This window comes from Babjeviella inositovora (assembly GCF_001661335.1).
Source record: "Babjeviella inositovora NRRL Y-12698 unplaced genomic scaffold BABINscaffold_7, whole genome shotgun sequence".
NCBI lineage: Eukaryota > Fungi > Ascomycota > Pichiomycetes > Serinales > Babjeviella > Babjeviella inositovora.
The window spans coordinates 245,931-272,491 of record NW_017566844.1 but is presented as its reverse complement, the minus strand read 5'-3'; the positions used below and the strand labels follow the sequence as shown (position 1 = coordinate 272,491).

General features: G+C 48.2%; 11 protein-coding genes and 1 non-coding gene across 12 annotated transcripts; 6 read left to right on the top strand and 6 right to left on the bottom strand.

Moving 5' to 3' along the window:
- Positions 1 to 501: 501 nt before the first annotated feature.
- BABINDRAFT_167286 (putative ubiquitin-protein ligase) lies at positions 502 to 3,619 on the bottom strand (the record flags this gene model as incomplete). The annotated part of the gene is made up of 4 exons (XM_019130501.1): positions 502 to 565; positions 664 to 795; positions 1,048 to 3,304; positions 3,589 to 3,619. The coding sequence occupies 4 exons, from the start codon at positions 3,617 to 3,619 to the stop codon at positions 502 to 504; spliced, it is 2,484 nt and encodes an 827-aa protein (XP_018984750.1).
- Positions 3,620 to 4,268: 649 nt separating this feature from the next.
- Positions 4,269 to 5,561, top strand: BABINDRAFT_37523 (uncharacterized protein; the record flags this gene model as incomplete). The annotated part of the gene is made up of 1 exon (XM_019131824.1): positions 4,269 to 5,561. The coding sequence occupies one exon, from the start codon at positions 4,269 to 4,271 to the stop codon at positions 5,559 to 5,561; it is 1,293 nt and encodes a 430-aa protein (XP_018984749.1).
- A 238-nt stretch (positions 5,562 to 5,799) lies between these two features.
- BABINDRAFT_142530 (uncharacterized protein) lies at positions 5,800 to 6,354 on the top strand. The gene has a single exon (XM_019127147.1). The coding sequence runs from the start codon at positions 5,909 to 5,911 to the stop codon at positions 6,257 to 6,259; it is 351 nt and encodes a 116-aa protein (XP_018984748.1). The 5' UTR covers positions 5,800 to 5,908; the 3' UTR covers positions 6,260 to 6,354.
- A 769-nt stretch (positions 6,355 to 7,123) lies between these two features.
- On the top strand, positions 7,124 to 8,904 carry BABINDRAFT_180557 (uncharacterized protein; the record flags this gene model as incomplete). The annotated part of the gene is made up of 2 exons (XM_019131125.1): positions 7,124 to 7,168; positions 7,229 to 8,904. 2 exons carry the CDS (start codon positions 7,124 to 7,126, stop codon positions 8,774 to 8,776), a joined length of 1,593 nt encoding a protein of 530 aa, XP_018984747.1. The 3' UTR covers positions 8,777 to 8,904.
- A 635-nt stretch (positions 8,905 to 9,539) lies between these two features.
- Positions 9,540 to 10,520, top strand: BABINDRAFT_37006 (glucose-induced degradation complex subunit; the record flags this gene model as incomplete). Its single annotated transcript, XM_019131795.1, has 2 exons — positions 9,540 to 9,674; positions 9,885 to 10,520. 2 exons carry the CDS (start codon positions 9,540 to 9,542, stop codon positions 10,518 to 10,520), a joined length of 771 nt encoding a protein of 256 aa, XP_018984746.1.
- A 315-nt stretch (positions 10,521 to 10,835) lies between these two features.
- On the bottom strand, positions 10,836 to 11,510 carry BABINDRAFT_8356 (uncharacterized protein; the record flags this gene model as incomplete). The annotated part of the gene is made up of 1 exon (XM_019132787.1): positions 10,836 to 11,510. The coding sequence occupies one exon, from the start codon at positions 11,508 to 11,510 to the stop codon at positions 10,836 to 10,838; it is 675 nt and encodes a 224-aa protein (XP_018984745.1).
- A 320-nt stretch (positions 11,511 to 11,830) lies between these two features.
- On the top strand, positions 11,831 to 12,720 carry BABINDRAFT_161818 (uncharacterized protein). The gene has a single exon (XM_019129024.1). The coding sequence runs from the start codon at positions 12,113 to 12,115 to the stop codon at positions 12,656 to 12,658; it is 546 nt and encodes a 181-aa protein (XP_018984744.1). The 5' UTR covers positions 11,831 to 12,112; the 3' UTR covers positions 12,659 to 12,720.
- Positions 12,721 to 13,400: 680 nt separating this feature from the next.
- On the top strand, positions 13,401 to 14,819 carry ACT1 (actin; the record flags this gene model as incomplete). Its single annotated transcript, XM_019132786.1, has 2 exons — positions 13,401 to 13,410; positions 13,699 to 14,819. The coding sequence occupies 2 exons, from the start codon at positions 13,401 to 13,403 to the stop codon at positions 14,817 to 14,819; spliced, it is 1,131 nt and encodes a 376-aa protein (XP_018984743.1).
- A 2,942-nt stretch (positions 14,820 to 17,761) lies between these two features.
- OSM2 (fumarate reductase) lies at positions 17,762 to 20,143 on the bottom strand (the record flags this gene model as incomplete). Its single annotated transcript, XM_019130829.1, has 2 exons — positions 17,762 to 19,656; positions 20,083 to 20,143. 2 exons carry the CDS (start codon positions 20,141 to 20,143, stop codon positions 17,762 to 17,764), a joined length of 1,956 nt encoding a protein of 651 aa, XP_018984742.1.
- On the bottom strand, positions 20,006 to 20,076 carry BABINDRAFT_t214. Its single transcript has one exon. It is a non-coding gene; the product is annotated as a tRNA-Gly (tRNA).
- A 1,146-nt stretch (positions 20,144 to 21,289) lies between the features above and the next one.
- Positions 21,290 to 22,792, bottom strand: BABINDRAFT_8352 (uncharacterized protein; the record flags this gene model as incomplete). The annotated part of the gene is made up of 1 exon (XM_019132785.1): positions 21,290 to 22,792. One exon carries the CDS (start codon positions 22,790 to 22,792, stop codon positions 21,290 to 21,292), a length of 1,503 nt encoding a protein of 500 aa, XP_018984741.1.
- Positions 22,793 to 23,641: 849 nt separating this feature from the next.
- Positions 23,642 to 26,310, bottom strand: BABINDRAFT_161814 (uncharacterized protein). The gene has a single exon (XM_019129023.1). It carries the CDS (start codon positions 25,962 to 25,964, stop codon positions 23,829 to 23,831), a length of 2,136 nt encoding a protein of 711 aa, XP_018984740.1. The 5' UTR covers positions 25,965 to 26,310; the 3' UTR covers positions 23,642 to 23,828.
- Positions 26,311 to 26,561: the final 251 nt, after the last annotated feature.

Genomic DNA, 26,561 nt, shown 5'->3' with positions numbered 1-26,561 from the left:
TGGAAGTGGGAGGGCCAAGAAAAAGTGCCATTTTCCGAAATGGGTCTACCCGAAGGGTGGAAATTGGGTGGAAATTGGGTGGAAATTTTTACGGCGCTGCATGCCCGCAGAAAGTGCGGCTTTCCGTAATGGGCTGTAGGGGGGATCATACCTGGATAAACTGTCAATACCTCATCAGTATCGCCTCACTAAAAATATACCCAGGTTTGTGTAGGTTAAAGTTACGGTTGAGACAGTTTGATGTAGATTGATCAGGTTCTTATGAGAGAAAATATCTACTTGACCCGTTCGTTTCCAAGGTGTGGCTATGGTATAGGTCACGGGCGGAAGTCCTAAACGCCATTCTCTAAAACTATACGGAGGGACTTTGATTGTCCATCTCCACAAAAATCCTATGTTGCTATTAGGAAGATGAAACCCCTACATATTCCGGGTTAATTAACCCAAAGCCAATAAGTTGAAACGAAACAGCCGCTTCTTTGGGAGAGACTCAGGTCAAGCTTAAACGAGTTCCCGTTGAGAGTCAAAATTAACGGTATTGGAGTGAATTTGCAACCAAAAAGGGCTATAAAAAAGAGATATACGAACGGAGGATGGGGTAGAATGGGTTTCATAACTTTGGGAAGCTTGTCACACTTGGGAGTCATCTGCATTATGACGTACTGCCACGATGCAAAGACGTAGTCTAAACATTTTAGCCGCGTCACCCAGTAAGACGGAAGGGGTCGGTGCACATAGAAGAGGGTTCCCTCGAGGTATGCATTCACAAGGAGCTTTGTCGGGATTTTAAAGTCTCTGCGTTGTAAATTTAACAAGCGTGGATACACTGTGTGTGCTCTTCTAATTAGGAACCGCCCCAATACATACCGATATCGGGCGTTCTCTGCAACATCCAAAAATAATAACAGGAAAACCAAGTAGATTATACACTAATTACCGTGAGATTAGGTACATGAATCAAAATGACAGCATCAAAAGATAATGGACGTGGCAAAGAAAACAATGGCCGTGACAGTTTTCCAAGGCATGGCCCTTTATGGAACGTACACCTTGCTAAACCCGTTAACATCTCTGCGACAGCAGACGCACTTGTCGAAATCTCTGAGCGACAAACTAGCCCGACACCCGTCGCAAATGGCAAAGCATTTGCAGGGCCAGAAGATGATATCACGGTAATTCGATTGGCACACCACACAGCTGAGATTTAAAGTTATATCTTCGTCTTCTTCTGCCATCTTCCGAGTATCACTCAACTGCCGTTTCTCCTGGATGACGCTGAGGAGGGTATATGCGTCCTTGTCTCTGCCACCATTGGCGGAAAAGGGCTCATCCGACAGGCTCGTTTGCACAAGCTGGTTGAAACGTGATCGGGTTAGCGGGAGGTTGGGCTGCCGATTGGAGAGGTGCAACTTTAAATAAGCTGGATGGTCCGAGTGCTCTGACAGGTCGGAGGAGTTCATTAAGAGATGGAGCACTTCTCGCGGACTAATTACCTCATTCACAAGATCTTCTTCCGAGTCGTTTGCAACACCCCCAGTTTGTAGAGAGACATCAATATGGCCGGTAGTGTAGCCAGGTTCCACTTCACTGTCGCTGGAAAGGTCTTCCCACGCGTAAAAATCTTCGGATGTATCCACCTCGTTAAAGTCCCCCAGAGTCAACAACCTGACATAGTCCTGGGCCAAATCCTCCTCGCTGATATCGTCAGTTATGTACGCATTCCTTTTATCGTCTTTTCGGCCCGTTCCCTCTTCCAACTCTGGGTACATTTTGACCAAAAACTCAGGCGCGGATTTGGACCGCAACGATTTGAGCAACTGGTAGAACAAGCGTAACGTGCGGATTAAATGAAACTGGCGATTGAAGAAACTCGAGTTTGTTTCTGTCAGAGAGAATAACTCCTCAACAGGGTCGACAAACGGGTCGGGAGAGGTTTTTTTCTCCTGAGTGGAGGTGATGATCACATCCAATGGAAAGTCAACGGCATGGGCATAGCCCACCCTCCCCTCTTGCGCCAGTCTGGCCATCTCGTCGATAAACGTTTCGCTGCGGTAGGTCAACATCTGCGAACGCGCCACGTGCTTCAATTTGGCAGCGGAGATACTGGCCATGGCGCTGATGTTGGCTAAAGACGTGTAGAAATCGTCTGACATTTTTACCGCCTGCGGATCGTCCACATTGTAGATGTTCCAGATGCTCAAGTCGGCGAATCGCGCCTGTGTAAACGTGCACGTCATAAGGGAGATGGCCCCACAGACAACTACCACCACTGCCATAATTAAATGCGGAAGGTATGCCACGATGATAATGTGTGGTAGGTCGAAAATGGACTTTGTAAAAAACTTGTGCCCAAAGTAGACGAGGAAGCTGGAGCCGATAAGAGTGGACGGAACCAACCGGTATTCCTTTGCCACGCGCGGCCAGCAACCCAAGAGCTGGATGCTCAACTGGCTCACAAGCGACGTGAGAATGATCACAAGCACATCCGTGTTGGGATACTTGTGCAAGCTCGCCTCCTGGAATACCAAAGAGAGCTCGAAGAGCGTAAGTCCCGTCTCGGTGTTTGGCACGCGGACGCTGCTAGCAACGGAAATGAACACCTCCAAGTACTGCGACCAACAGATGGAGAGATACAACGGCCAGAAAAAGTCAGTGGTGGGTCCTCCGGGTCTGAAGTCGTGTTTCGGCACCATCATGCCTTTCAGAGGCTCGAACGGATGCATATAAGACGAATTTCCGTAACTCAGCCCGTCGTAGTCAAACATGGTAACCGGTTGTAGCACTCGACCCCACCCGGGCGAGTAGAACTTGAGGGCTATTAATAAGTTGTTCAAACAGAAGATTAGAGGCACGATCGCTAGTATGCGGAGAACACAGAGACTGCCTCTGGGGAGCTTCCGGTGGTCCCTTGTGGACGCAAAAACCGTCGTTCGGTTGATGACTATTGCCATAATCATACAGAGGAATGCGTAGGACGAGATGCAATAGTAGAGAAAACCGTAGAATGAAGATTGCTCGGGAACAGCTGCGGGTCCTGGCAGGGCTCCGGACGTGAGTTGTGTGGGGTTGGGTGGACCAGAGCCGAATAATGGCCGTTCATTCAATGTCTGCTGGGAGTTCTGGTGCAAAATGGAGTAGACCTCCTGAAACACACGGATAAGCCTCCATGACAGGGTGCTCTTAAACGAGGCGGCAGCAACGTTAGTGGCATTCGCCGATCCGTTCATCATGAGCCAGAGGTGTCTAACTGTGTCTTTTGGTGTATGTACCTCTGAGCGGGTATGCAAGTGTGCCAAATAATCCTCTGGATACCACAGGGTTTAGAGCTAAGGTCCGGTGATCTTATCAAATCTCTCCCTTGTTTAACAATCGCGCACATGACAAGGTCCAAAACGGGATATAGGACTTTACTGCCTAATCCGGATGTCTGACTATAACCACGAGATTTGTCCTGCACGTGCAATACCGCCAGAACATCAACCCGCACACTTCCCGAAGGATCCCTGGAAGTACCGCTGTCGGGCGGAAACGGTTAGAAATGGAGGGGATGCAGCAGTCCTCATCACGTGGCGCTAGGGATATTCTTACCCGCCAAGGACATTCTATCCGCTAGGGACATTCTACCCGCCGGCGGTATGATCCTTCTGGATAGTATGTAGTCATAAATAAATAAATAAAAATACATGTAAAAAAAAAAAAGCTCGCCCCCAATCTGCAACGGGTCCCTTTTTGGTTGGAGCTTCGTGGAACTACAACTCCGAGGATGTCTAGTTCCCCTTAAGACGCGCGCTTTTGTCAACTTCTCCAGCCTCCAGAAGGAATGTGTGGGGCAACCTTGGCGTTTTCAAAGAGAGGCTGCACGAGGGGCTGGCAATATCCATCGCTTCACACCCCTATTATGCGCACGACAGTAAAAGCTAAAGTGCCATTGGTTTGGGTGGCCAGTTCTAGATTTGTGGAAAATGCCCCTCGCCGGGTGTGGTGGAACGGATGTTCCGTGCGGCATCAAAGAGCGGAGTAGGCTACGCGGGTACAGTGCTATGACGGTACCCCCTTTCGTGACCCCTCCTCCGCATCGGGCGGAAAAATTCACGCATAGATATAGTCGTATCACAAACTTTGAGACACCACGAGACGTGAATGTATTACCGAGGCTGGAGAAATTTTCCAAGATTTTATTTTCTATAAATACTTGCTTCATCGCACCCGTTTACACCCCCCCACATCTCAGATAACTATAGAAAATCCACCCTTTTTCCCACATCATAATGTCAAGCTCCTTCGCCAATATCACAACCTTACCACCAGACCCATTGTTCGGGCTTTCGGCCCGTTTCAAGGCAGATGACAGATCGAGTAAGGTTGACTTGGGGATCGGTGCCTACAGAGACAACAGCGGTAAGCCATGGATCTTGCCGGCCGTCAAGTTGGCCGAAAAGAAGTTGCAGAGCGACAACACCTACAACCATGAGTACTTGCCAATTTCTGGACATCAACCTTTCACATCCGCCGCCGCCAAGGTAATTTTGGGTAGTGACAGCGCCGTCATCAGGGATGACGCCGTAGTCTCGATCCAATCGCTTTCGGGAACTGGTGCCTTGCACGTTGCTGCCTCGTTCTTGAACAAGTTCTACACCGCTGGTGAAAACGAAGCGGCCAGAAAAACCATCTACATCTCGAATCCTACCTGGGCCAACCACGTACAGATTTTCGAGTCGGTGGGCATGAAAACCGCCCAGTATCCGTACTGGGACGCAGACACCAAATCTCTTGACTTGAAGGGCTTCTTGGCCGCCATTGAGGCCGCCCCACGTGGCTCTATCTTCTTGCTCCACGCATGTGCTCACAATCCCACCGGCTTGGACCCTACGCAGGCGCAGTGGAAGCAGATTATCAAGGCTATCAACGATAGGGGCCACTTGCCAATCTTTGACTCGGCCTACCAGGGTTTTGCGTCCGGGTCCTTGGAAGCCGATTCCTGGGCCGTGCGCTACGCTATCGCCGAGCAGAGCAAGACTCAACAGCCGATCTTCATTTGCCAGTCGTTTGCGAAGAACGTCGGCATGTACGGTGAAAGAGCCGGTGTCATCCACGTGATTTCCCCGGATTTCAAGAACAAAAATGCCTTCCAGGCGGTCTCCACCAACTTGCAGAAGATCATCAGATCTGAGCTCTCGAACCCGCCAGCCTACGGTGCCAAGGTGGTTGCTACTGTCTTGAACTCCCCGGAGTTGTATAAACAATGGGAACAGGACTTGGTCACCATGTCCAGCCGTATTTCACTGATGAGAGCTAGCTTGAAGCTGGCGTTGGATAAGTTGGAAGGTCAAACCGGAGGCAACTCCAACTGGGAACACATTGTATCCCAGCAGGGGATGTTTTCCTTCACCGGGTTAAGCGCCTTACAGGTTTCTAGAATGGAGAAGGAGCACGCCGTGTACTTGGTCAGCTCCGGGAGAATCTCCATGGCCGGATTGAACGAGGACAATGTCGAGTACGTGGCGAAGGCCATCCACGAGGTTGTCGGCCACACCTACAGCGAGACCAGAGCGGTAATTTAGCCTAAATAATACACATATTTTACTGAAAACTGTTGTAAGTCAGGTAATCATGATATAAAATTGTTGAGATATAGAGTCGACAATTTGTAAGGCGTGGCTATATTGATTTGTCATGAATATGCGCCACATCCAATTTAAGGTTTTCGGGGGCTGGTGCTGAATGGCTGGGAAGGTCACGAACTACAGTACTAAGGGGTGGCCTAACCGAGAACCCTACGCCCGGGTAGAAAAAGGTGCCTAAACTTTCCGGATACGGGTATGCCTCATAGGCTGGTTCCAGTGGGCGCAAACACCAGCCTGCACGGCGCCACAGAACTTATTGTGGCTCTTGGGCAGAGTGCCACTGAATGGCACGGCGATATAGTGCTTGGAAGAGACTAACGCAAGTGAACCGAATAGTTCTCCTGTGTATTAGGGTAACAAGGTCATTACTCTCCAAAGCAAGCCACACTGCCAGCACCCAAGAACCGAAAGGAGGTTTAAATTCCTATCTCAAAGGCAAATCGTTTCGAATATTTTCTTGTTCGAGTTATTGGTCGACGCATTTATGTATTAGAAGGCGGGAGGATATCCGGGACATCGATTTTAAAGTGTCACAAGGGCGTGCGCCTTGCTTTTTTCAGAACGAGGTCATTTCTGCTGGGCCTACCTTGCCTCAGTTATGTTGTTCACCCCGCCTGGTTCAGCAAAACAAATAGAAATGTGTCAAACCATGTCAACGTCACGAATATGCACTAGTAATGTTTGTGGGGGAAAGGTACGTTACGCGCTTACAAGGTTGCCGCGGGAGCGCCGGGGAGTGATCACGACCGCCCTGGTGAGGGAAAGAGATAGAGAGTGAAATGTATGCGTGTTGCACTACCTACCAGAAGCAGAATTCTTCTCGTCCTACTCTGAACTAGTGCACATCCATTTACACACCAGAAGTGTTTGGTATACGGAGGGGTCATAAAATGTATCCTTGACACGCTTACCGTTTAATGCCTTTCGTCGGTTCTTACGCTTATATCTTGGATCTCTACGCCACAGTTTGAAGACGGGCATGACTCGGCGTGGTGTCACTTTGACATGTTTAACCTTAATTACTTGTGCTAACCGCGGGTAGCTCGCCCCTCGTCGTTTCTTTTTCTTGTCTAGGCGCAGGTTTTCCGATATCTCACAGTGTGAATACGCACAAAACGCACTGAGAACGGCACTCGACACAGAGATGCGCTCGTTTCACGGGCTCGCGCTTAAAGTTCCGCACCTTGCCCGCACGAGTTTCTTTTTTCCACCAGTGATCCCGTCACGCATTATCTAACAAGAAAAAAAAAGCATGCCAGGCAAAATCTTCCTACTGTATAAAACCAACTCGGCCTCTCTCTGCCTACTCTGGTAGCTTTCAACCTTTTCTGTCACTCACGCTTACTGATTATAACGAAATACCCTTATCTGCATAGTAATCTTCTAGTAATACCCTGCCCGAGATTGCTTAATTCTAATACCCTCCATACTCGTACTTCAAAGAACGGACGTCTATACCCACAACCCCCAGTTCATATTTTGCCCCCTTTCTCAATTTAATGAACCAACTGATTGCTTTCGAACACCCAGCCCAAGCAACCCCAGTTCTTTACAACGATAGCAAGAATATCCCCCATCTCGTCGCCGCTCCTGATGCTGCCCAGCTCCCTTTAGAAATCATCAAGAATATTGTCGACTTGGTCTACTATGACAACGAAAATGCTACATCTATCATTACCAACTTGGAGAGCTTTGCGAAGTCTATCCTTCCCTTGAACAAGGCCATGCACGGGATGTCTGTCAAGCTCTTGTATCAGTATGCGAACTTCACCCGTCCACAATCCTTTGACAAGTTCTTGCACACCTTGGTAGCCTCCCCATACTTGGGCCAGTTTGTCGAAGTCATTGACTTTCAGGAGTTCACCTCCGTAGGCTTGGGGAGAACCAACCGCATGATGCAAGAGATCCAAATGGTCACTTCCGACACCATTCACGCCTGCTTGACCGAGACCCCTAACTTGAGGGAGTTCTTGGCGAGTGAGTCCATCCAGGACGACATGGATGCACGGTTGTTGACGTTCTTGTTCAACAGCTTGCCGACGTTAGAGACTGTGGATTTCTGCGGCGCCAACAGTGACAAGTTTGCGCGCGCCTTCCAGGATATGACCATCGGTGATGCCGCTCCAACGGCGAACTTGCGCAACGTGTCCTTCCATGACTGCACCAACTTGTCCGTAGACGTGTTTACCAAAATCTTGCCTCGCTTGACTAACGTTTCCAAGTTGGACTTGTCTCACACCCAGGTCACCTCCAAGATCTTGGTGAATTGCATGCCGTTGACCGCCAAGTTGACCCACTTGTCTTTGGCGCGCTGCTGCAAGGTTACCACTAACGACTTGATGCAATTCTTGATGTACCACCCGTCCATCAGGAACTCCGGCGGTGCTCTCAAGTGGCTCAACTTGCAGGTTGACTCATCCGTGGTTGCTCCGTTCACCGCTGAGCAGTTGCACGAAGTGTTGCGGGGCTTGAATGCGCCAAACTTGGAGTACTTGAACTTGGGCGGCTTGCCAATCGATGCCACCACGCTTGCCATCGTCAAGAAGCAGTTCCCGAAGTTGCAGTCTGTCACCTTGGCTTTTGCGAAGGACATCACTCTTGCCGATGTGGTGGAATTTTTAAAGGGCAAAGAGTCCCAGATCAAGCTCATCAACTTGTTAGGGGTTGCCAAGTTCAACCGCTACACCATCAGCCACTTGATGCAGCAGCAAGCAGCCAGCTTCCCTGCATTAGAGTCGATCGAGTTCGACGCCGAAGTGTTACAAACTTTGGCCTATGAGGCCTATCAGACCGTGTCGATCACCTCTTGCATCCCCGCCACCGAAAGCTCTCCGGCCGTCTTTTCCAAAAAGGTCTGGAAATTTTTCGACAACCAAGGTAGAAGAGGCTGGTTGAACTTATTGAAGCCGGACGCCAGCGGCTCCGACTACGTGGACTTGGCCAAGTTCTCCGGCGGTACCTCCTTGGTGCGCTATGACATGAAGACCGGAAAGAAGATCGTGACCAAGGTGGAAGTACCGGAGTTTCTCCAGTACGCCTCCCGGAAAATCAACTGTTCTAAAGGTGCTTTCAACAAAAGTAGGGGAAACGAGTTCCACAAGAACCAGATGGAACGCGGGATCTACAAGTACTACTCGTTGAACGTCAAATAATCAGTCCCGCATTCTTTCCTCATAATTATAATTACGAATTTTGTCTTGCTTTTGTTTTTTTCGGGGTTTTTGTTTTTTTAAGGGTTTTGTTTTGTGTATATCCCCTTTTGCTAAATAGTCATTCGCATATTAAGATAAGTGTAGAGCTTACAGAACATGGTGCATACTGGTACAGATCTCGGAGACCACTTACGCGATATGGGTGAGGCTGCTATCCTATCGATATCCACATTGACAGTCAGACTCTGCATCGGTTAGAGGTAATTCCCGGCAAGTGAAAATTTATTAGATATCCTGGTCAGCAAATACGCAAAGTGGCATAGCGGTGTAGTAGAGGTATTGTTGCTTATGTAATCAAAGCCAGTTAGGCCCTTTGCCCCGCATCAGCGAATCTTATCGTAACCCAAGTTGCTGCATCCATCCAGAACCAACTGTCGGGGTCCGCTCGTTCTACTCTGATCAATCAATAAAATATATTCTGTATTCCATCTATTATTTACCCATCTCTGCTATATTCTAGATCTGCGCCTGTGATACAAGATCCTAAACTGTTCCCTATCCCAGCTCACCGATTTTCCACCTTGTCCCCGCTTCAAGTCCTTAACTGGCCCCCATCAGCTCTGTACCCATGGCAAGCGTAAAAGCCGGCTCCGAAGATAGTCAATCAGCCCTCCTGGCAGCTCTCGATTCTGCAAAGCGTTCCACCATGCTTCCGATTAGGGCCTTCGACCTCCACGAAACCGCGACAGACGACATGGACACCATGCTCAACCACATTGTGTTAAACTACTTGATCATCGAGGGGCACGCCCATGCTATAGAAAGCTTCGGACAGGAACTAGGATTGGAACTAGGAAGCTACATGACTACGGATCTCGCCTTGGACGAAGACGCACAGGTGGAGGATGAACCCCAGATTGCCTACAAAAATGTGAACTTGTTTGAAATCGCCCAAGCCAATCAGCAGATGGCCATGCAAGACGAGTATATGAAAGGGTACGAGAAGTTCTTCCTGGAATCTGCTACGGCGGACTGCCCGGTGGATGAGACCGAGGAATGGGTGTTGAAAAACCCAAAGTTAATCTACGGTCTTCAAACGATCCATAAGCGCAACCTCATTAAATCGTCTATTCTCGAAGGGCAGATACCACAGGCTATTGGCTTTTTAAAGCGGTGGTTTCCGCAAATTCTTGACCACGGAGACTACTTGGTATTCCAGTTGTTGAAGCTCAACGTTATTGAGATAATCCGGTCTCGCCAGATGCCGGTAGACGGGCCCAGCGATGCGGAAGAGCAGGTGTTTTTGAACGAGATTTTGGCGTACGTGAAGGATAACCTATTGAATAGGGTCAAATACAATGAAGACTACTTCAAGGAGTTGGAATTGACCATGGCCTTGCTCTGTTTCAATGATTTGTCTCCAGAGGCTGTTAGCAACCCAGAAACCTCCCAGCTTCCTGCCGAACTAGTCCAATTGTTTGACTTGCGGTTGAGAAGCACTTTGGCTACGGACATCAACAAGGCAATTCTTTCTCACAGCAATACCAGCATCGAGGATTGCGATTTCAGCCCGGCGTCACAGTTGTTCACTGGGATGGCATCGAGCGGTACAAGAGGGAAACCAAGGCAGAAAGGCGAGCCGGCTAGGCCAGTTTCGCGGGTGAGTGATAACGAGTCCAAGTTGGCAAAGTTGCTAAAGTTGTTTGAATGGACGAGTAATCTCATGGAGCAGAGTAAAAAGTGAGAACTGGAAGATTCGAACGGTACTGCTTATATAGTCTGATTTGTGCCTCTACAGGTAATCCTTAGATCAATGAAAACGTGCGTTCCGTGATATATCTAGTAGGTAATGGATAGTTCGTCGGTCGAGAGAATACATTTATCGGTTGACAAACAGAAGAAGAGGAGGAGTAGAGGTTCTTATGACTGAGAAAGGTAGGATGCCGAAAGGCGGCACAATCTGTAGCTAGAATATCCTACGTTCCGAGGTGAAAGGATATCAGCTGACAACATCCTCATAATTCAGTAGCACCTTTAATACACATTCCCTTGGTGGTAGTTAAAGACTGTTCGTTGCTTCAATCTCAATAAATGCCAGGATTCGGTTACCAGTCTCGATGCCGAGAATGCATAAATATTCCCCATCCTGATCAACGGAAAACTCTTTGCCATTTTTGAACACCCTAACACTACTGGCGCTGGCACGTTCCAACGATTCCAAGTGGCCTTCTTTAACTGATATCCCCTTGATAAGTAGCAATATCTTTCCTCTTAAGTGGTCCAATTTGGAGCCGTATCCAAATTCGGGGTCGTCGTTGTGCTTCAGATCAAAATCCTCGGGGCCAAACTCAATGTTGTACCGGATGGGCCGGGGGAAGGCACAGATCGCTTTGTATTGGGGTGTCTTGGTGTTCTTTGACAACAGCGCCAATTGCAAGCCTTTGTCCGATGGCGTCTGTACCACATTGACATCCACGTACAAATGGGCACAGTGCACTGGAAGCTCCCTGAAGATCTCTTTCGCATGGTATTCCCACCAGTCTAGCCTAAGACCGATGCTATAGATAGTTTGGTAAACGAGCACTACCGTAAAGGTTGTGAGCACCACCAATGTGATGTATTTACCCGTAAAGGTATCAGTGTGGGCGGAAAGGATTGCATTGCGGGAGAATTGAGCCGTGACAAGGGCGTCAAACTTCCAGAAGTACTGGGTTAGGATATCTATTGTGAACATTTTTGTAGAAGGTGTGATTACCGCGAATGGTTTACTCTCCCGAGGAATTGGTGTTTAAATGTAAAGCAGAAACCACCGACTTTTCACTCGAAAGCCGTGGGATCGTTACATGTCAAGCGTATAAAATATTGCACGATATTTCCGCCGCACCTGTCGTATAGAGTTTAAAGGCGATGACACCGTTATGAGCTGATAGCGCTATCCTGAAGATTAAAACGCATATGGAACAGCTATGCTTTTGATATAAAGCTATTCAACTTAGATTCAAGTGGCATTTGTAAGAAAATAATCGTAAACGGCTACTGTTAGCACTACAGCCCATGTTCTAAAGCCAATATCCACCTCTTATAGCACTCTAATCCTTCATACGATAACTGTAGATACCTGGGTTCAAATTTGAGGCTGCAAATATAACTTTATTTGCCGGAATACTGTCTTTAAATCGTGGGTTTCTTCCAGTATCATTCCCCCCAATGTACGGCCAGTGTCAGACTATCGGCATCACGTTTCTCCGGCACACAGGCATTGGATTTCTCTACGTTGCACGGTATATATGGCACATCCTAGATTCACCGTACACTACACACACTGTATCTATCAAAATGGCTGGTGCATCTGACAAAAAGTTGGCGGTCGCCAACACCCAGACGTTAAAGAGCGTACACACCGTGTCCTTAGCGATCAATGTGCTTGCACTCCTCGTTTTGTTTGTCTTCCACAGACCGGGGTCCAAGAAGCCGTTTATTTTCTTCAGTTTGCCGTTGGTCGGCGCTGAGTATGCCATTGAGAGGTTTGGCCGTCCAAAGTACGATGGGAAGGTGGTTGTGCTGGCGGGTGCTGATTTGACCCAGCAGGGTGTCACCGAATGGTTGTTTGACATTGTCTACTTCACGTTGGCCTTGGACGTGTTGATGATCCTTTTCGGCTCCAACAAGGTCTGGTGGTTGTGGTTGGCCATTCCCGGGTACGCCGGCTACAAGTCCTTCGGATTTTTAAAGGGCCTTAAGGAGATGTTCATGGGCAGCTCCAGCGGAAAGAAGGCTGCAGAAGGCGCCAAGGTCGAGCCTACCAAGAGTAAAAGGCAGGCCAAGATGGAAGCCAGAAGCCAAAGGGCCGAAAAAGGGTCCCAGCAGGCTCGCTACAGATAGTCTTTATAATAAATAACTGCATAGTATCTATCACAATAAAACGCACTACACAGCCAGGTTTTATAATCCATGCAGGCAAACACATAGAAAGGCAGCTAGCTTCCGAACCGCCTCCATACAGTAGAAACATAGCCTCTTTCGATTTGCCAGTGCTCTTAATCTACGCACCCATAGTGGATTTTTGTTAGACTACTTGGATCAGGCGTGGTGCCTGTAGATTAAAACCGCCAGTACGCAGTGCCATCCAAGAAAATGGCACAAGCCGATAACCTCCAGGCTGAGCCCCTACAATCTTGGCTTCCTGCTCGAAAAAAAAACCACAGGCTGGGTCTATCGGTGTGGTGACCAGAGTCCGAGCACTGCCGGCAAGCGCGCAGCAGGCGCAGTTCCTGCCCAATGCGGCAACATTTTGCCCACGCTACCCTCGACGCCACCCCCCGGATCGGTACATACCGGGGTTACCCGCCTGGATTACATAAGAAAATCCCTCCCTCCGACGCGTCAGTGCCCCCGATAAAGTGGACAGCACATGCGTCTCGCCCCTATCAAGCTCGATCCCGGCCGATCAGCAGTCCAATTCGCACTCCCTGCCGGCCAGCCCTTTTGTTGGAAAAGCTCACCTCCCGACGAAATTCCTATCGCTGCGCGTGTTCGGTTTTGCTATTTTAGCGCTTGCTCTCTTCCTCGTTGTTTACAATTGGCTCCTCCCACTATATATATCTATAGATAAACATAAGACAAAATGGACGGTGGTATGTATATAAGACAACTCTGAGAATCTTGTTGGTTTGATCCGTTTGTTGTTTTGGCCCAGGTTACTGTCAACGGGTGATCCTGTCAATCGCCCCCATCTCAGCATTCTGCAATCGCCACCCAAAAGATTGCCACCATAACCCCCAATGCAGTTGCTGTTTGATTGATTGCATCATCATTGATGGATATCGGATCTTGGAAGACGGGGCATTGGCTCCAGCCATCAATCCACTAATCGATCGGCCGGCATGAGCTCTCATCTTCCACACATACTAACGCCCCTCTAGAAGAAGTTGCTGCTTTAGTTATTGATAACGGTTCCGGTATGTGCAAAGCCGGTTTCGCCGGTGATGACGCTCCAAGAGCCGTCTTCCCATCCATCGTTGGTAGACCAAGACACCAAGGTATCATGGTCGGGATGAACCAGAAGGACTCCTACGTTGGTGACGAAGCCCAGTCCAAGAGAGGTATCTTGACCTTGCGTTACCCAATTGAGCACGGTATCGTGACCAACTGGGACGACATGGAAAAGATCTGGCACCACACCTTCTACAACGAGTTGCGTGTTGCCCCAGAAGAGCACCCAGTCTTGTTGACCGAGGCCCCAATGAACCCTAAGTCCAACAGAGAAAAGATGACCCAGATCATGTTTGAAACCTTCAACGTTCCGGCCTTCTACGTCAACATCCAGGCCGTTTTGTCCTTGTATTCTTCCGGTCGTACCACCGGTATTGTCTTGGACTCTGGTGACGGTGTCACCCACGTCGTGCCAATCTACTCCGGTTTTGCTTTGCCACACGCCATCTTGCGTATCGACCTTGCCGGCCGTGACTTGACCGACTACTTGATGAAGATGTTGTCCGAACGTGGTTACACATTCTCCACCACCGCCGAACGTGAAATCGTTCGTGACATCAAGGAGAAGTTGTGCTACGTCGCTCACGACTTTGACCAGGAATTGCAGACCTCCGCCCAGTCCTCTGCCATTGAAAAGTCCTACGAATTGCCAGATGGCCAGGTTATCACCATCGGTAACGAACGTTTCAGAGCCCCAGAAGCCATCTTCCACCCATCCCTCCTCGGCTTGGAAGCTGCTGGTATCGACCAGACTACTTACAACTCCATCATGAAGTGTGATGTTGATGTCAGAAAGGAGTTGTACGGTAACATCGTCATGTCTGGTGGTACCACCATGTTCCCAGGTATCGCCGAGCGTATGCAGAAGGAAATCACCGCCTTGGCCCCATCCTCCATGAAGGTCAAGATCATTGCCCCACCTGAGAGAAAGTACTCTGTCTGGATTGGTGGTTCCATTTTGGCTTCTTTGTCCACCTTCCAACAGATGTGGATCTCCAAGCAGGAATACGATGAATCTGGTCCTTCTATTGTCCACCACAAGTGTTTCTAAGTTAGCTTGTTATTTCCGTTGCTATTTGTTTTCAAGCTAGCATGGAAACCGCTGTCTTAGACTCATAAACCCTTGTGTAGTCACCAGAAAACTTTAGTTCTATAAACGGGGCAGGTGGTAGAAATGTTGCTTAGCGCTGCATAACTGGCGCCTGTTCTCTTTTTCTTCCTCTAACCAGGCGTATATGTATCTTATATATATATATCTCTATTCTTGCTTAAAAAAAAATATTATCACATAATTTGTAGCTGTTGCAAAGGGGCCATGAAAGGAATCAAGGGCCGGGGACAAGGTCACAATGGGTGTCAGTTGTAAGCTCGCGTTCTTCATGGCTTACAATGTCTCAATAACGAAGAGCGTGCCAAACAAGTGGGTGTATTAGATAGGCATGGAAATTATAAAGCTATTTGAGACACCGTCTCAGGGGTATAGCCGCTATTCAACTTAGAGTGGAAGGCCCCGAGTCGAATTCACTGTTGGATGGTACTTGAAATTTAACAGGATAAACCCTCTTGTTTTACCCCTATGAAGTAGTTTAAAATTCATGTTGCATTACTGGGTACACTCAAAATCTAGCGGGCTGGCAATCACATACGGTCTCTAGCCAGCAAGGTATGAATGACAGGCTGTATAAGGCTATAGATAACCTAACAGTGTTGCTTTCCTTGCTTGCAATCCCGGTTAATGGTTTAACCGGAGGGGCTGCTTATTTTGGCAACAGCTAGTAATTATCTGCGGCCAAATACCCGGGTGCCTCTAGGACTTACGCCTTTTCCACTTGCGCAGAGACATTCCTACTTCACCAAAGGCCCCGAACTCAGGACCCGCTCCGAGTTATATCACTCTTGGTGAGCTTGGTCTTTTAAGATAATAAGAACCATAGTCGACGGCTGGATACCAACGGTACACAAATAGCTCCTTCCACAGGTCCATCTCTAAAATAAGAGCCTTTCTTCGTTTTAAAAGTATGCCAGATAATGTCCAGTATACCTTCCCCGATACCCCCCTAACAATAGTCTGAAACCCCCCACGGGTACATGCTTGTGTACTGGATTTGAGAACGCCAGAGCATAAAAAGCTATGCCGTACGGGTGGCGCCACTTTTAATAGTTTCGAATTACACGACAGTTTGGATAATGATGCATATGGCGAAGAGGCTTAACTACCCGTTTGCAATTTTGATATGAACAAAACCACTTGTGCATGAAAAAGTCATACCACTTTTTAGAGATACGCGCAGAGCTATTTCGATATGCGTAACTCCACTGCAGTCCATGGCAAGCATCATGAATTTTATGTGCTAGTTTGGCAGTATAGTTGATGATTAAATGAATCAATTGCCTCTCTTCAATGATTATTGCCATTTTAGCGGAGAGCTTCGTGCACAGTGCGAGTCAAATTCGACCTTCCTTTATGTCAGATAGCACCGTTTATGCGGTCGAAACAACCCGACCACTCCGGTCAGGTTTAGCTGTCTGCTCGTAGGTAACGATTGAATCCAGTGTATGGATATCTATATTCCATAATTCCTGCACTATGCAAATCGACTGCATACCTCCAACATTAGTCATTTATAGATAAATCGCCAATCCACAGGTTTCTTTGTCACATTAGCTCCTCGCAAAATTTCACTCGATATATAAAACCGCCCTCAGCCCGGTCTTGAGCTGCGGTTATAGATACTCCGATTATTATTTCCTGAAACCATCCACCTTACACCTCAAACCCTATCTATCACTGTATTAAATAATACGCAATGGCCTTACGAAACTACATGTACCTGAAGCACAAGGACGCTACCGTCTACAAAATTGCCAGTGAAGACGATTTCACACCGTTGCAAGGAAGTACGCACTCACGGCTCCCTACTTCAATTAAAAGGATCACAACCCCTGAGATTACTGAACACAATGCTGCCGTGGACAAGATCGCCAAAGATATAAAGAAATATAACTTGGAAGTCGAAGAAACAAAGTAAAACCGAAACCAGCGGCTTACGTTACCTAATGAGCACCAGCTTTCAGCCCACCCGCACCGGTGGTGAGATGGTTATATGCATTTGTTGCCAGAATTCTGTGGCACGATATTGACGAGAATTGCTGAAACTATCCATGGCTAGTTCCATTGCCGTCAATACCACTGACCGGGATCAGGCCATCTTCTACATATGAAATCGCTGTATCGCGTGCATTGTACCCCGTAAGAGGATTTCCGTTGCTTCCGGCGAAGTAACTATATAGTATACAAAAGATATCTTTGTCAACTGACACCCCTCTTTCAGATGGTTAATCCAGACGGGTTCTTATAATGACAAATGTTGCTCTCCCCATCAGCTATCGCGTAAATACTAGATTGGAGTCCCGCACCCTTCAGCCAAAAACTGACCGACTTGTGCAGACTAATCAACGCACTGTCTAATGTGATGGATTACTTTTGGACAAAGTTAATATGAAGAAAGGAGAACATAAGGGTTTCCAGAAACGGGCGGACATCGACGTGCTTTTATAGCTCCCTCTCACATATGCGCGTCAAAGACGGGTAACGCGTGGAAAATTTTGCTTTCTCGAAAACGGTGAGGGCTGCATGTAGCAGAAATTTTGTCAGGGCACGAGCTCTTGCATATGCAGAGTTAAGCACCAGAAAGTATACCAAGGTTACCTGGTTGACTGTTCACCACCCTGTACAACCCCACAGTGCTATAATGGAGAAAACTATCTCAGATAATCCTAGATACCAGAACATTCACCTCCCCGTACAAACCAGAGCCGCCACTTATTCACCCTACATCGTACAAACCCATAGGAAAAGATAACCCAAGGCATATACTAATATCTTATCACCTATTCTTCCTGGAGCATCTTCGCATATGCAACTCTGAATTCTTTCTGTAGCATACATCTAGTGTTCAAACATGACTTCAAATTCCATAAAACATAAAAACCTTAGAGCTCTAACTTAGGAGTCTTTCCCTTGACGCGCCCGATGACGGAACTGGCAGCGTACTTCGGAATGACACGGTCTTCGTGCAACATCGCAAACACCTCGGTGGCATCCATGCCGGCAAAGTTGATAATTGACTGCTCACCGCCCGGGTGGTCAGCCAAGAAGCCGGTGCAGTCCAATACACAGTCCTTCACAATGACCCAGCAGTCCCCCGCGGTGTTGTGCTTGGCAACCTCGGCCAAGGTGTACTCCTTCGCTGGGATCTTGAACGCCTTGACCACCGGCTTCTTCACTGGCGCCTTCTTGGCCGAGGCCTTGGCAGGAGCTTTAACTGTCTTAGCTGGGGTCTCAACGGGCGATGTCACCTCGCCATTACCCCAGTCAATCGTGACTCTGTCCGGTACATTTGGATCCAAGTGGATACTGATCTGCTTCAATCTCTGCTGTGCGGTGGAAACAGGTGCCACCGACAAGGTCTGCAACAAGTGGTTGGTGGCGGCATCAGCAGCGACTCTACCGTAAACCACACATCCGAGCAAGGAAGAGCCTCCCAATCGGTTGTGCCCGTGAATCCCACCAGCCAACTCACCCGCGGCATAGAGACCCTCGATGACCTTGTTCTTGGCATCCAAAACCTCAGACTTCAGGTTAATCTTGACCCCACCCATGGTGAAGTGCAAAACTCTGGTGACAAAAGACACATGGAAGTCGTCGTCTACGGCAAGAGGGGTGGATGGGAAAAACTGCTTGCCAAACGGATCCTTGGCCTTTCCCTCGGCGTACCGATTGTACTTGGACATTTCCTCCTTCAATACGCTGAGCTCGATGCCCATCTCCTTGGCAATGTCGGCTGCCTTCTGGGGCTTCATCAATCCGCGGTGGGTGTAGTGTTTGACATGGAAGGCCAAGTTGTTGGCGGCCTTAGAGTTTAAGATCAATCTGATCGGGCCCTTGACCTTGGTCATTTCTCCAGAAACGTAGTCTCTGGTGCCCAACTCGTCGCAGAAGCGGCGCCCCGTGGAGTCAATCATGAACCCCCCCTCGCCGCGCAAGGCCTCTGCACCCAAGAACAAGTAGCGCGGCAACTTTGCACTGGCCCCGCCAATCTTGGTGGGCGGGGAGTCGATCTGGAGAAGCCCGGTAGGATGCACCTGGACCTTGTCCATGTCGATGCCTACCCCGCCGTTCTGCAAGATGATCTTCTGACCGTCACCAGTGGCATGCGTCCCGTTAGTCGACGGAAGGTCGATGATGTCTGGTCTGTACTGCTTCAACAAAGACGTCTTGGTAAAATCCGCGGCGTAGCCACCGGTCGCCATAATCACAGGCCCGCTCAACAGCTGTGTCTTTTTGTCCTGGACATACTTGACCCCTGTAGTCTTGGCTCCCTGTTTGAGCAAGTTGGTGGCCTCAGCCTTTTTAATTAACGCGACCCTTTCTGGCTCATCCTCCGCCAACTGCTCCAATTTCTCCATCAACGCATAGGTGATGGCCATGCCGGGAAACTTGGAGTCCTTGCCTCTGTGCGTTCTCGGTTGCGAATGGCCGCCCAATCTCGACACAAGCGTCAAGTCAAGCCCGAACACCTCCTGCAACCAGTGCACCGCATCCGCAGAGTTGTACGTCAAGACCTTGATCAATTCAGGGTTGGCTCTGTCCTTCGCCGTCTTCATGGTGTCTTCATAGAATTGCTGGACTGAGTCCGCAAGCTTCAAATCGATCTGCGTTCTGGTCAAGGCCCCGTTGATCCCAGAGGTTGCCTTGGTGGAATTGCCCCCGAAAAATGACTGTTTGTCAATGAGCACTACGTTGCTCCCGTTGAGGTACGCCTGGTGTGCCGCGGACAACCCCGCGAGCCCACCCCCGACGACGATAATAGGTCTGGATGGAAGTTCTGGCATAATAATTTGAATGGTAGATTGATGGTGTCAGTTGTGATATTTTATCGGTAGTAAGGAAGAAAAGAGTGTTTAGTGCGGACACGGATACTTATAAAGTTAGTCACGGCATGGCAAAGTGGAAAGATATCCGAGAGCCGCACGGGTTTCTGTGGGGAGCCCCAGAAAAGTCCGTCGGGCCGCGAAAGAGTGCGCGCGTGCTAGCCACTGAGGGGAAACGGATTACTACTCCGGGCTGTCGTGCAGGAAGAAAGGTCAAATGCACACACTCTCATTAATGGGGGTTCAGACGGCACCGAAGATCATCTAAGGTTGTCCGTCAGATCCCATCAGAGGAAAAAAGAATGCGCCAGCCCGGAATCGAACCGGGGGCCCAACGATGGCAACGTTGGATTTTACCACTAAACCACTGGCGCTTGTACTTGTAAGTGTCAGGGTTCCAGCGCCTGTTGGTATTCCAGTCGGGGGGTTGTAATCAGTCATTGATTCACAAGTTACTTATCGTGATCTTCCACAAAAATAAAGATAATATTAAAACCAAGATCATTCTTAGATCTGGAAAACTACTTCCTTATATAGCTTTCTTCGGTGCCTCATTTGCTTTATGCGACAGGATTAGTTTCAGATACTCATTATCAAACAATCCTAGTAGCCTCAACTGGAACCTCATAAGGTTCCTGAAACAACTCTCTAACTCTGACAGTAAGTTTTGGAGTTAATGGTCAGGTAGGTCTAACTGTAGTGGTCCCTGTTAGCAGACCCCAATGCTTTCGAAATCAGTGGACAATAAGATGGGTGTTAGTAGTAACTTGGTTGTGGGCTAGCCGAAAGAGCTATCTAGGCCGAAGAGTGCAAGTGCTGTGTAACAGCTCTCCCGAAAGGGAAGATTACGAGGTGTATGGATGGTGAATTCAGTTACACGGTAATCTAACTCCATATTCAATGCATAATTGTACCTCATGACGGAGAAGCTCAGTGCCTCCTGGTAAGTCAGTATTCTAATCATAAATATCTGAGAGCTGGACCATTACCCCATTTATCGATTTTTCAGCTTCATCCCATCGTTCCTATGGGTTAATCGTGTTTCTCCCCAGGTATCGATTCTTTTAACGTTGCTCACTTGGTGATATTTTTTTGTTTACTCAGAAATTATATACCTTTGAATAACAGCGCAAGGAATGAATGGAATTCCTCAAGATGTATCGCATGGGGATAATCCAAATTGCTGGGTTAGACTCAAATTCTCCAGTCAACAGCGATCTCGAAGTCATGTTTCCAGTATCGTATAGCTCATAGTTAGTGTATTCAGGGCCGGGTACCTCTAGACAAGCTATGCCCATATAGCTAATTCGAGGTGTTTCATTATCAATAGTTGTGGGGATTTTCGATTTGATTCCTCCTGAGAACTGATAGGTTTATATCTCTACTTGATTATCGGGCCCTTCACCTTATAACACTGTACCTCCCATGGCACGCACCCTTTACAACCCTTGACGTTATTCGGGTCCCCCTCTTTCTGTCCGGCGACACCTATAGACATCTGATTTGGCATCACATCTGCTGGCATCTATTTAATATTACTCTAGGTCTACCCAAAGCGTACATAAAGAAAACGGGATGATTCCCGGGCTAGAGCACCTCATCGATCACCACCTTCTTGTTGTTCAACTGGTTGACGTCAATACAACTTCCCAAACGGCTCAACTCCTTTCCTAGACCGTACAACTCGTTGATGGCGTACTCGTTCTTAAGCAACTTATCCAAGCTGTCGACGGACTTTGTGGGGTCCTGGTTAGCCTTGATCACCTCCAACATCTTCTTCAAGATGTTGTTGAAGTTGGAGAACTGCTGGTCGAAGATGGAGTATACAAAGACGTTGCGGAAGGTCAAGTTCAGCGACTGGTTCTGAAAAATCGCAGACGTAGTATTGAGCTGCTGGTTGTAATGCTTCATCAACTTGTTGTATATGAAGTTGATCTGGATGATAGAGTCACAGATGGGCTGTGAGGTGATCAAGAGGTTGAGCAAGAAGCGGCCCTTTTTCAAGTAGTCTTTGGAGTTGTTCAAGAAGTCGTCATAGAAGAGTTGGATCATGATGAGGTTGAGCTTGTTGATCTCGTCGATCAACAGCCGGATCTGTGCCATGAATTCGTTCAAGTCGACGTTAGTCTTGCCCTCGTCCTCGGTGCCGGGCTCCAGTCCGTCGAGCTGCGAGCTGAGGTTGTTTTCATGACGCATCTTCATGATGCTAAGATAGTAATTCTTCAAGACCCAGAGCACCTGGTCGTTGATACGCTCCATAAACGGCTGGATCTCGAGCGAAATGTGCAACATCACCATGAGATTTTTGTTGACGAGCTTCTTGGACGCCTTCTTGGAGTCCTCCTTATAGTCGCCGCGCGCGATGATGCGCATCTCCTGTTGGTACTCCTCGTACGACAATTGCTGCCGCTTTGTACGCTTTACCACCTCGAATGCAGCGTACGCGGGCGTCTGCGCGCGTACCACCGCAAGGAACTGCTCGTTTTCGTCGTACACGCGGTTGTTGAACTCACTCAAGATGCGGTAAAAGTTTTTCAACGCCTCCGCACTGGATAGATCCTCCACAGAGCTGGGGCAGTAGCTGAGCACCTTTGCAATCGCCTTGAAGTTGTTGAACGCCGTTTGAAAGTGTCCCAATAGCGCGTCGATGTTGAGGCTCTTCAACACCGACCGGTGCGTAATAAGGTTTTTATTGATAAACTGCGTGGTAAACTTGCTCACCCACACGTGGCACTTTGTCAATATCACGCAGATATGGTCGTTGATCTGCGTGAGGATGTCTTTGAGCTCCACCAAATCGGGCAACGTCTTGAACCGGTATCTGACTTTCGCCATGATGAGTCCCGCGTTCGTCAATTGGTTGAAGTATGTATTGAATTCCGCTAGCATCGCTTCCTGGCTCGCGAGCGATGCATCCACTGTTGGTGCAAACCCCGAAAGGTCGCTCAAGTTCAAGGGCTGGATCAACCGCACGTACATCTCATTGTACTCCGCAAACGTGCTGATGAGGCGCAACTCCGTCACAAAAAAGTTGGACGTTTCGTCACGCAACGTGTCCTGGAGTAGGTTGATTTCTGAATAGTTCTCCATGGTTGGTAGAAATTCTCTGGGAAAGCTTCAAATGGACACAAAGCTCTTAAGCGCCTGCCTTTTTTTTCATGCTCGTGCCGAAACAAGTTTCCCAATCGGGCAACAACCGATACGCGCAGAGGCAGACCATTATCGGATATTAGTCAGCGGAGCGAGAACCCGAGTAATAGACATTAATCCATTTGGATTTTTGCGATTCATTTCGGATCTCTTTATCGGACTTTGGGTTTATGGCGTCATTGCTGTGTATTTGAGAGCTTTATTGGATACTTTCCGATCGCCCCATATGCACACGATCACAGCCAAGTTTGGCAAGCACTAAAAAGCAGTGCGGCGTGGTCACGGTGCGAATATTCAGGGAGAGAAATATATGTACATGAACATCTAATACATAATTTGTATATTCGGTATCAATATAAATGCGTGATGTTGAACTATTATTGTATGGGTGAATAACTATATAATTATTTGGATAAAGGTGATATTTATATCTAATCACTTGGTTCAAAAAATTGCATTCATATATTTTAGAAACGAGAATATATGTACATATGTAATTTTAGAAACGAGAATATAAGTACGTATGTAATTTCAGCGACGATAATTATAAAATCAATACATTTATAATTATAATTCATATTACCAGATAACATTAAACCCGAAAGATTTGGGAATGAAAATCATACCAATGTTCTAGATTACTATTTCCTCCAGTTAATCCATTTCCGTCGCCAACAAAGCAGCCTTTTCAATTATATTCCCAAGCTAACCCCACACTCAACACAATCTTTCTAGGTCTACACTTTGATTCCAACATGTTTAAATTTCGCCCCTCGCGAATTTTACAACCACAGCAATACACTTTCATTTATGACATATTCGTATTGATATATACAGGCATAACATTGCAGACACCTGTGGGACATAGAAGGGAAATATGACGGTAAACAGTAAGAAAAGCCCCAGTCACAAAAAAAAAATAACAACACACGATCCAGCAGCAAGCAGGAGAGATTAGAGAAACCATAAACCAAAACTATTCAACATCCAAATCAAAGTCTAGGAACACCCTGCTGATGTCAATACCCCGGAGAAGTACCGCCAACGGACTCTGACCATAATCGATTCCGTTCAAGCGCCTGTAGTCGCCCACGCTGCTGCAGCGAGGCTTGTTCCCTCGGAGGGGCCTGCGCTTAGTCACACGCAATGCCGAGATCGGAGCCAATAGTTCGTCACTGTTTATTAGCTTTGTTCGTGGCAGGCTTTCCTCCTCAGAAGGAGACTCCGACTGGTCCTCAAACGACGAATTGGCGAGACTGCTCACATCCATATGGTTGCCCTCGGCGTCGATGATCGACACGCTCTTCTTGGCCCGGAGACCCTGCAATGAGCGGCGACGCTGCACGTTCTGGATCACAGAAACCGACCGCAAGATGCGTTTGTTGCGCAACACTTGTTTAGAGCTGTGGATCAACTTGGCGTCGGAGTACTCAATCTGCCCGAGACGGGGTAAGGCGGTGCCCTTGGCCCACTTGGCGTCGGTGAAGGTCACACTGCCGGGATCCATCTTCTGGAGCTCGAAGCCGATAAATGACATGAGTTTCTCGTTCTGCAACTTGACAGACTGCAATTCAAATTTCAACTTGGTGATCTCCTGTCTAGCTTCGTCCAACGGTGGATTGGTCTCACCGTGAGAGCTGACCCGACTGTGAGAGCCGCTGTGGGGCAAGCGGTCCAGAGCGGCCCTGCTGGCCACAGACGAGGCATGTGACCGTTGGGACATTGCTGGCGACATGCGTACCGACTCGTTAGACGAGTTACGCTGGAACGGAGACGGCTCAAACTCCACCTGGATGGGAATAATATCCGTACTCATGGTGCGGGAGTGGCGCTTCTGGTGACTGAAAAAGGTTTCGGGGGAGCTCTTGGAGGGCGAAGCATTGCTGGAGGTGTTTAACTTCATGGACCGCAAGTTGCAGTCGATCTCCAACGGTACAATCTTGGTGTGGTGTGGCGTGGAGGCGGAGAGAATGCGAGGGCTTTGGCTTGACTTTTTCGGACTGGGGAACATGAACCTGTTTTGGTTCAACCCGGGAGAACCGAGGTTAGCTAGCGCCTCCAGTAGATCGTCTTCGTTCTGTTCATCAATGGTTTCCACCGAGACGTTTGCCTTGCGAGATATACTGCTCAATTCGTCAGCCAAGCTGGTGAAGCGGAATGTCTCGCTGCCTGAATCGCTGGAATCTGTGAAACTGTTGTCTTTTACCAAGCTGTCGTCGGAGCAGCGGCGTTGCACGTTAGGGTAGCTCGACCCGTCTGGAAGGTCGTAGTCCAACCCACCAAGAATGTTCCCACGGACTTTGTCCTGGATACCCTCTCTGAAGTCCCTTCGGAAGTCGCCATCCAGATCCGAATCCTCGATATCATCGATGTTGACGATCGAATGAAGGCACTGCTCGTTCAACTCTTCATACTTCTCCTGTAGCTCGCTGAAGGCGCGCAACAACCGTGCATTTTCCGCCCCCAAGGTCTCAATCTGGCCGATCAAAATGGACTTGGCATTCATCTCGTACTCGTAGTTGGTCTCCGACACCTTGTGTAGTCTTTGGAGCTTGGTGTACTCTTTCTCCATCGCCGCAAACTGATCCAGCGGCGGTACTGGCCCTGACAACTGTTCGATGATGTTCTCATTCTCTTTGACGATGCGCTGAAGCGAGCTGATTTTGGCCTCGAGCATCATCTGAACCTCGCGGGCCCGGTTGCCCTCCTTGAGCATATTGTCTTTTTCGTGCGCCAACGTCTCGCTGAGCTTCTTATTCAACTTGGCGAGCTCACTGAACTTAGATGCCAGCGCTAGCAACGTTTGGTCCTTTTCCAACAACTCAAACTCGAGCTTTTCCTGGTCCTGGATGATGCGTGAGTTTTTGATCAACTGATCGGCATAAAGACGTTCCAATTTGCCATAATCCTCCTTCAAGATGTCAAAATTGCTATCCGCATCGGGTGTATTGTAGAGATCTTGGCCCATTCTTTTGTACGCCCTTTGGAGCGATCTGGGTCTATGAGGCGTGAACGAGTCCTGGGGTAGTGGGGTGGTTGTATTGCAAGTTTGTTTTTTCGGGGTGAGAAGCCGCCGGGGGCTGCCATCAAGAATCTCGTTTTCTTTGTCCATTGCCCCTACCGATTCATTCAACAAACTGCTCTGGGAAGTTGTGTAGATGTAACCTAGTTGGACGAATGCGAGGAGTAATGCAGTGGTAATCTTGGAGGGAAGGGGGGTTCAAGAGCGAAGCTGCTTGAAACCAATGCAAAATATGCGAATGGGGATAAAGTCAATTATCAATGCAAAACCGTTTATACGGAGACTGTTTGGTATAGGATCGCTAGAAACCGGTGGAGTAACAATTTAAGAGTTACGCGTGGATATAGCGGAGTAAAAAAAAAAAAAAACGACTGGTCTGATATTGTCAATTCCTGGCGTGGTATTGCGGGTGTCTTCGTATGTACCTTAAGGTCGTAGTGGCACCTTACAACGGAGATTCCGAGTTGTGTGTAAACAATGGAAAAATACGATTTTGTGAAAATGCCCCCGATCCGCCCGTCTAACAAAAACAGCAGTGTATGCACCTGGCTGCGGGTCACCACTGCACAATAGTCAGCGCTTCTAAAATGCATTCTGGTGCCTGTTGGAGGGCATATTTCCTTCAATATACCGGTATAAACTCCGTTAATAAAATGCATATCGAGTAAAATATCAATTATCTCTGTT

What these genes read in the sequence shown, in the direction of transcription:
- BABINDRAFT_142530 (XM_019127147.1), top strand. Translation starts at nt 5,909, where the DNA reads ATGGCACGGCGATATAGTGCTTGGAAGAGACTAACGCAAGTGAACCGA.
- BABINDRAFT_161814 (XM_019129023.1), bottom strand. Translation starts at nt 25,964, where the DNA reads ATGGACAAAGAAAACGAGATTCTTGATGGCAGCCCCCGGCGGCTTCTC.
- BABINDRAFT_161818 (XM_019129024.1), top strand. Translation starts at nt 12,113, where the DNA reads ATGGCTGGTGCATCTGACAAAAAGTTGGCGGTCGCCAACACCCAGACG.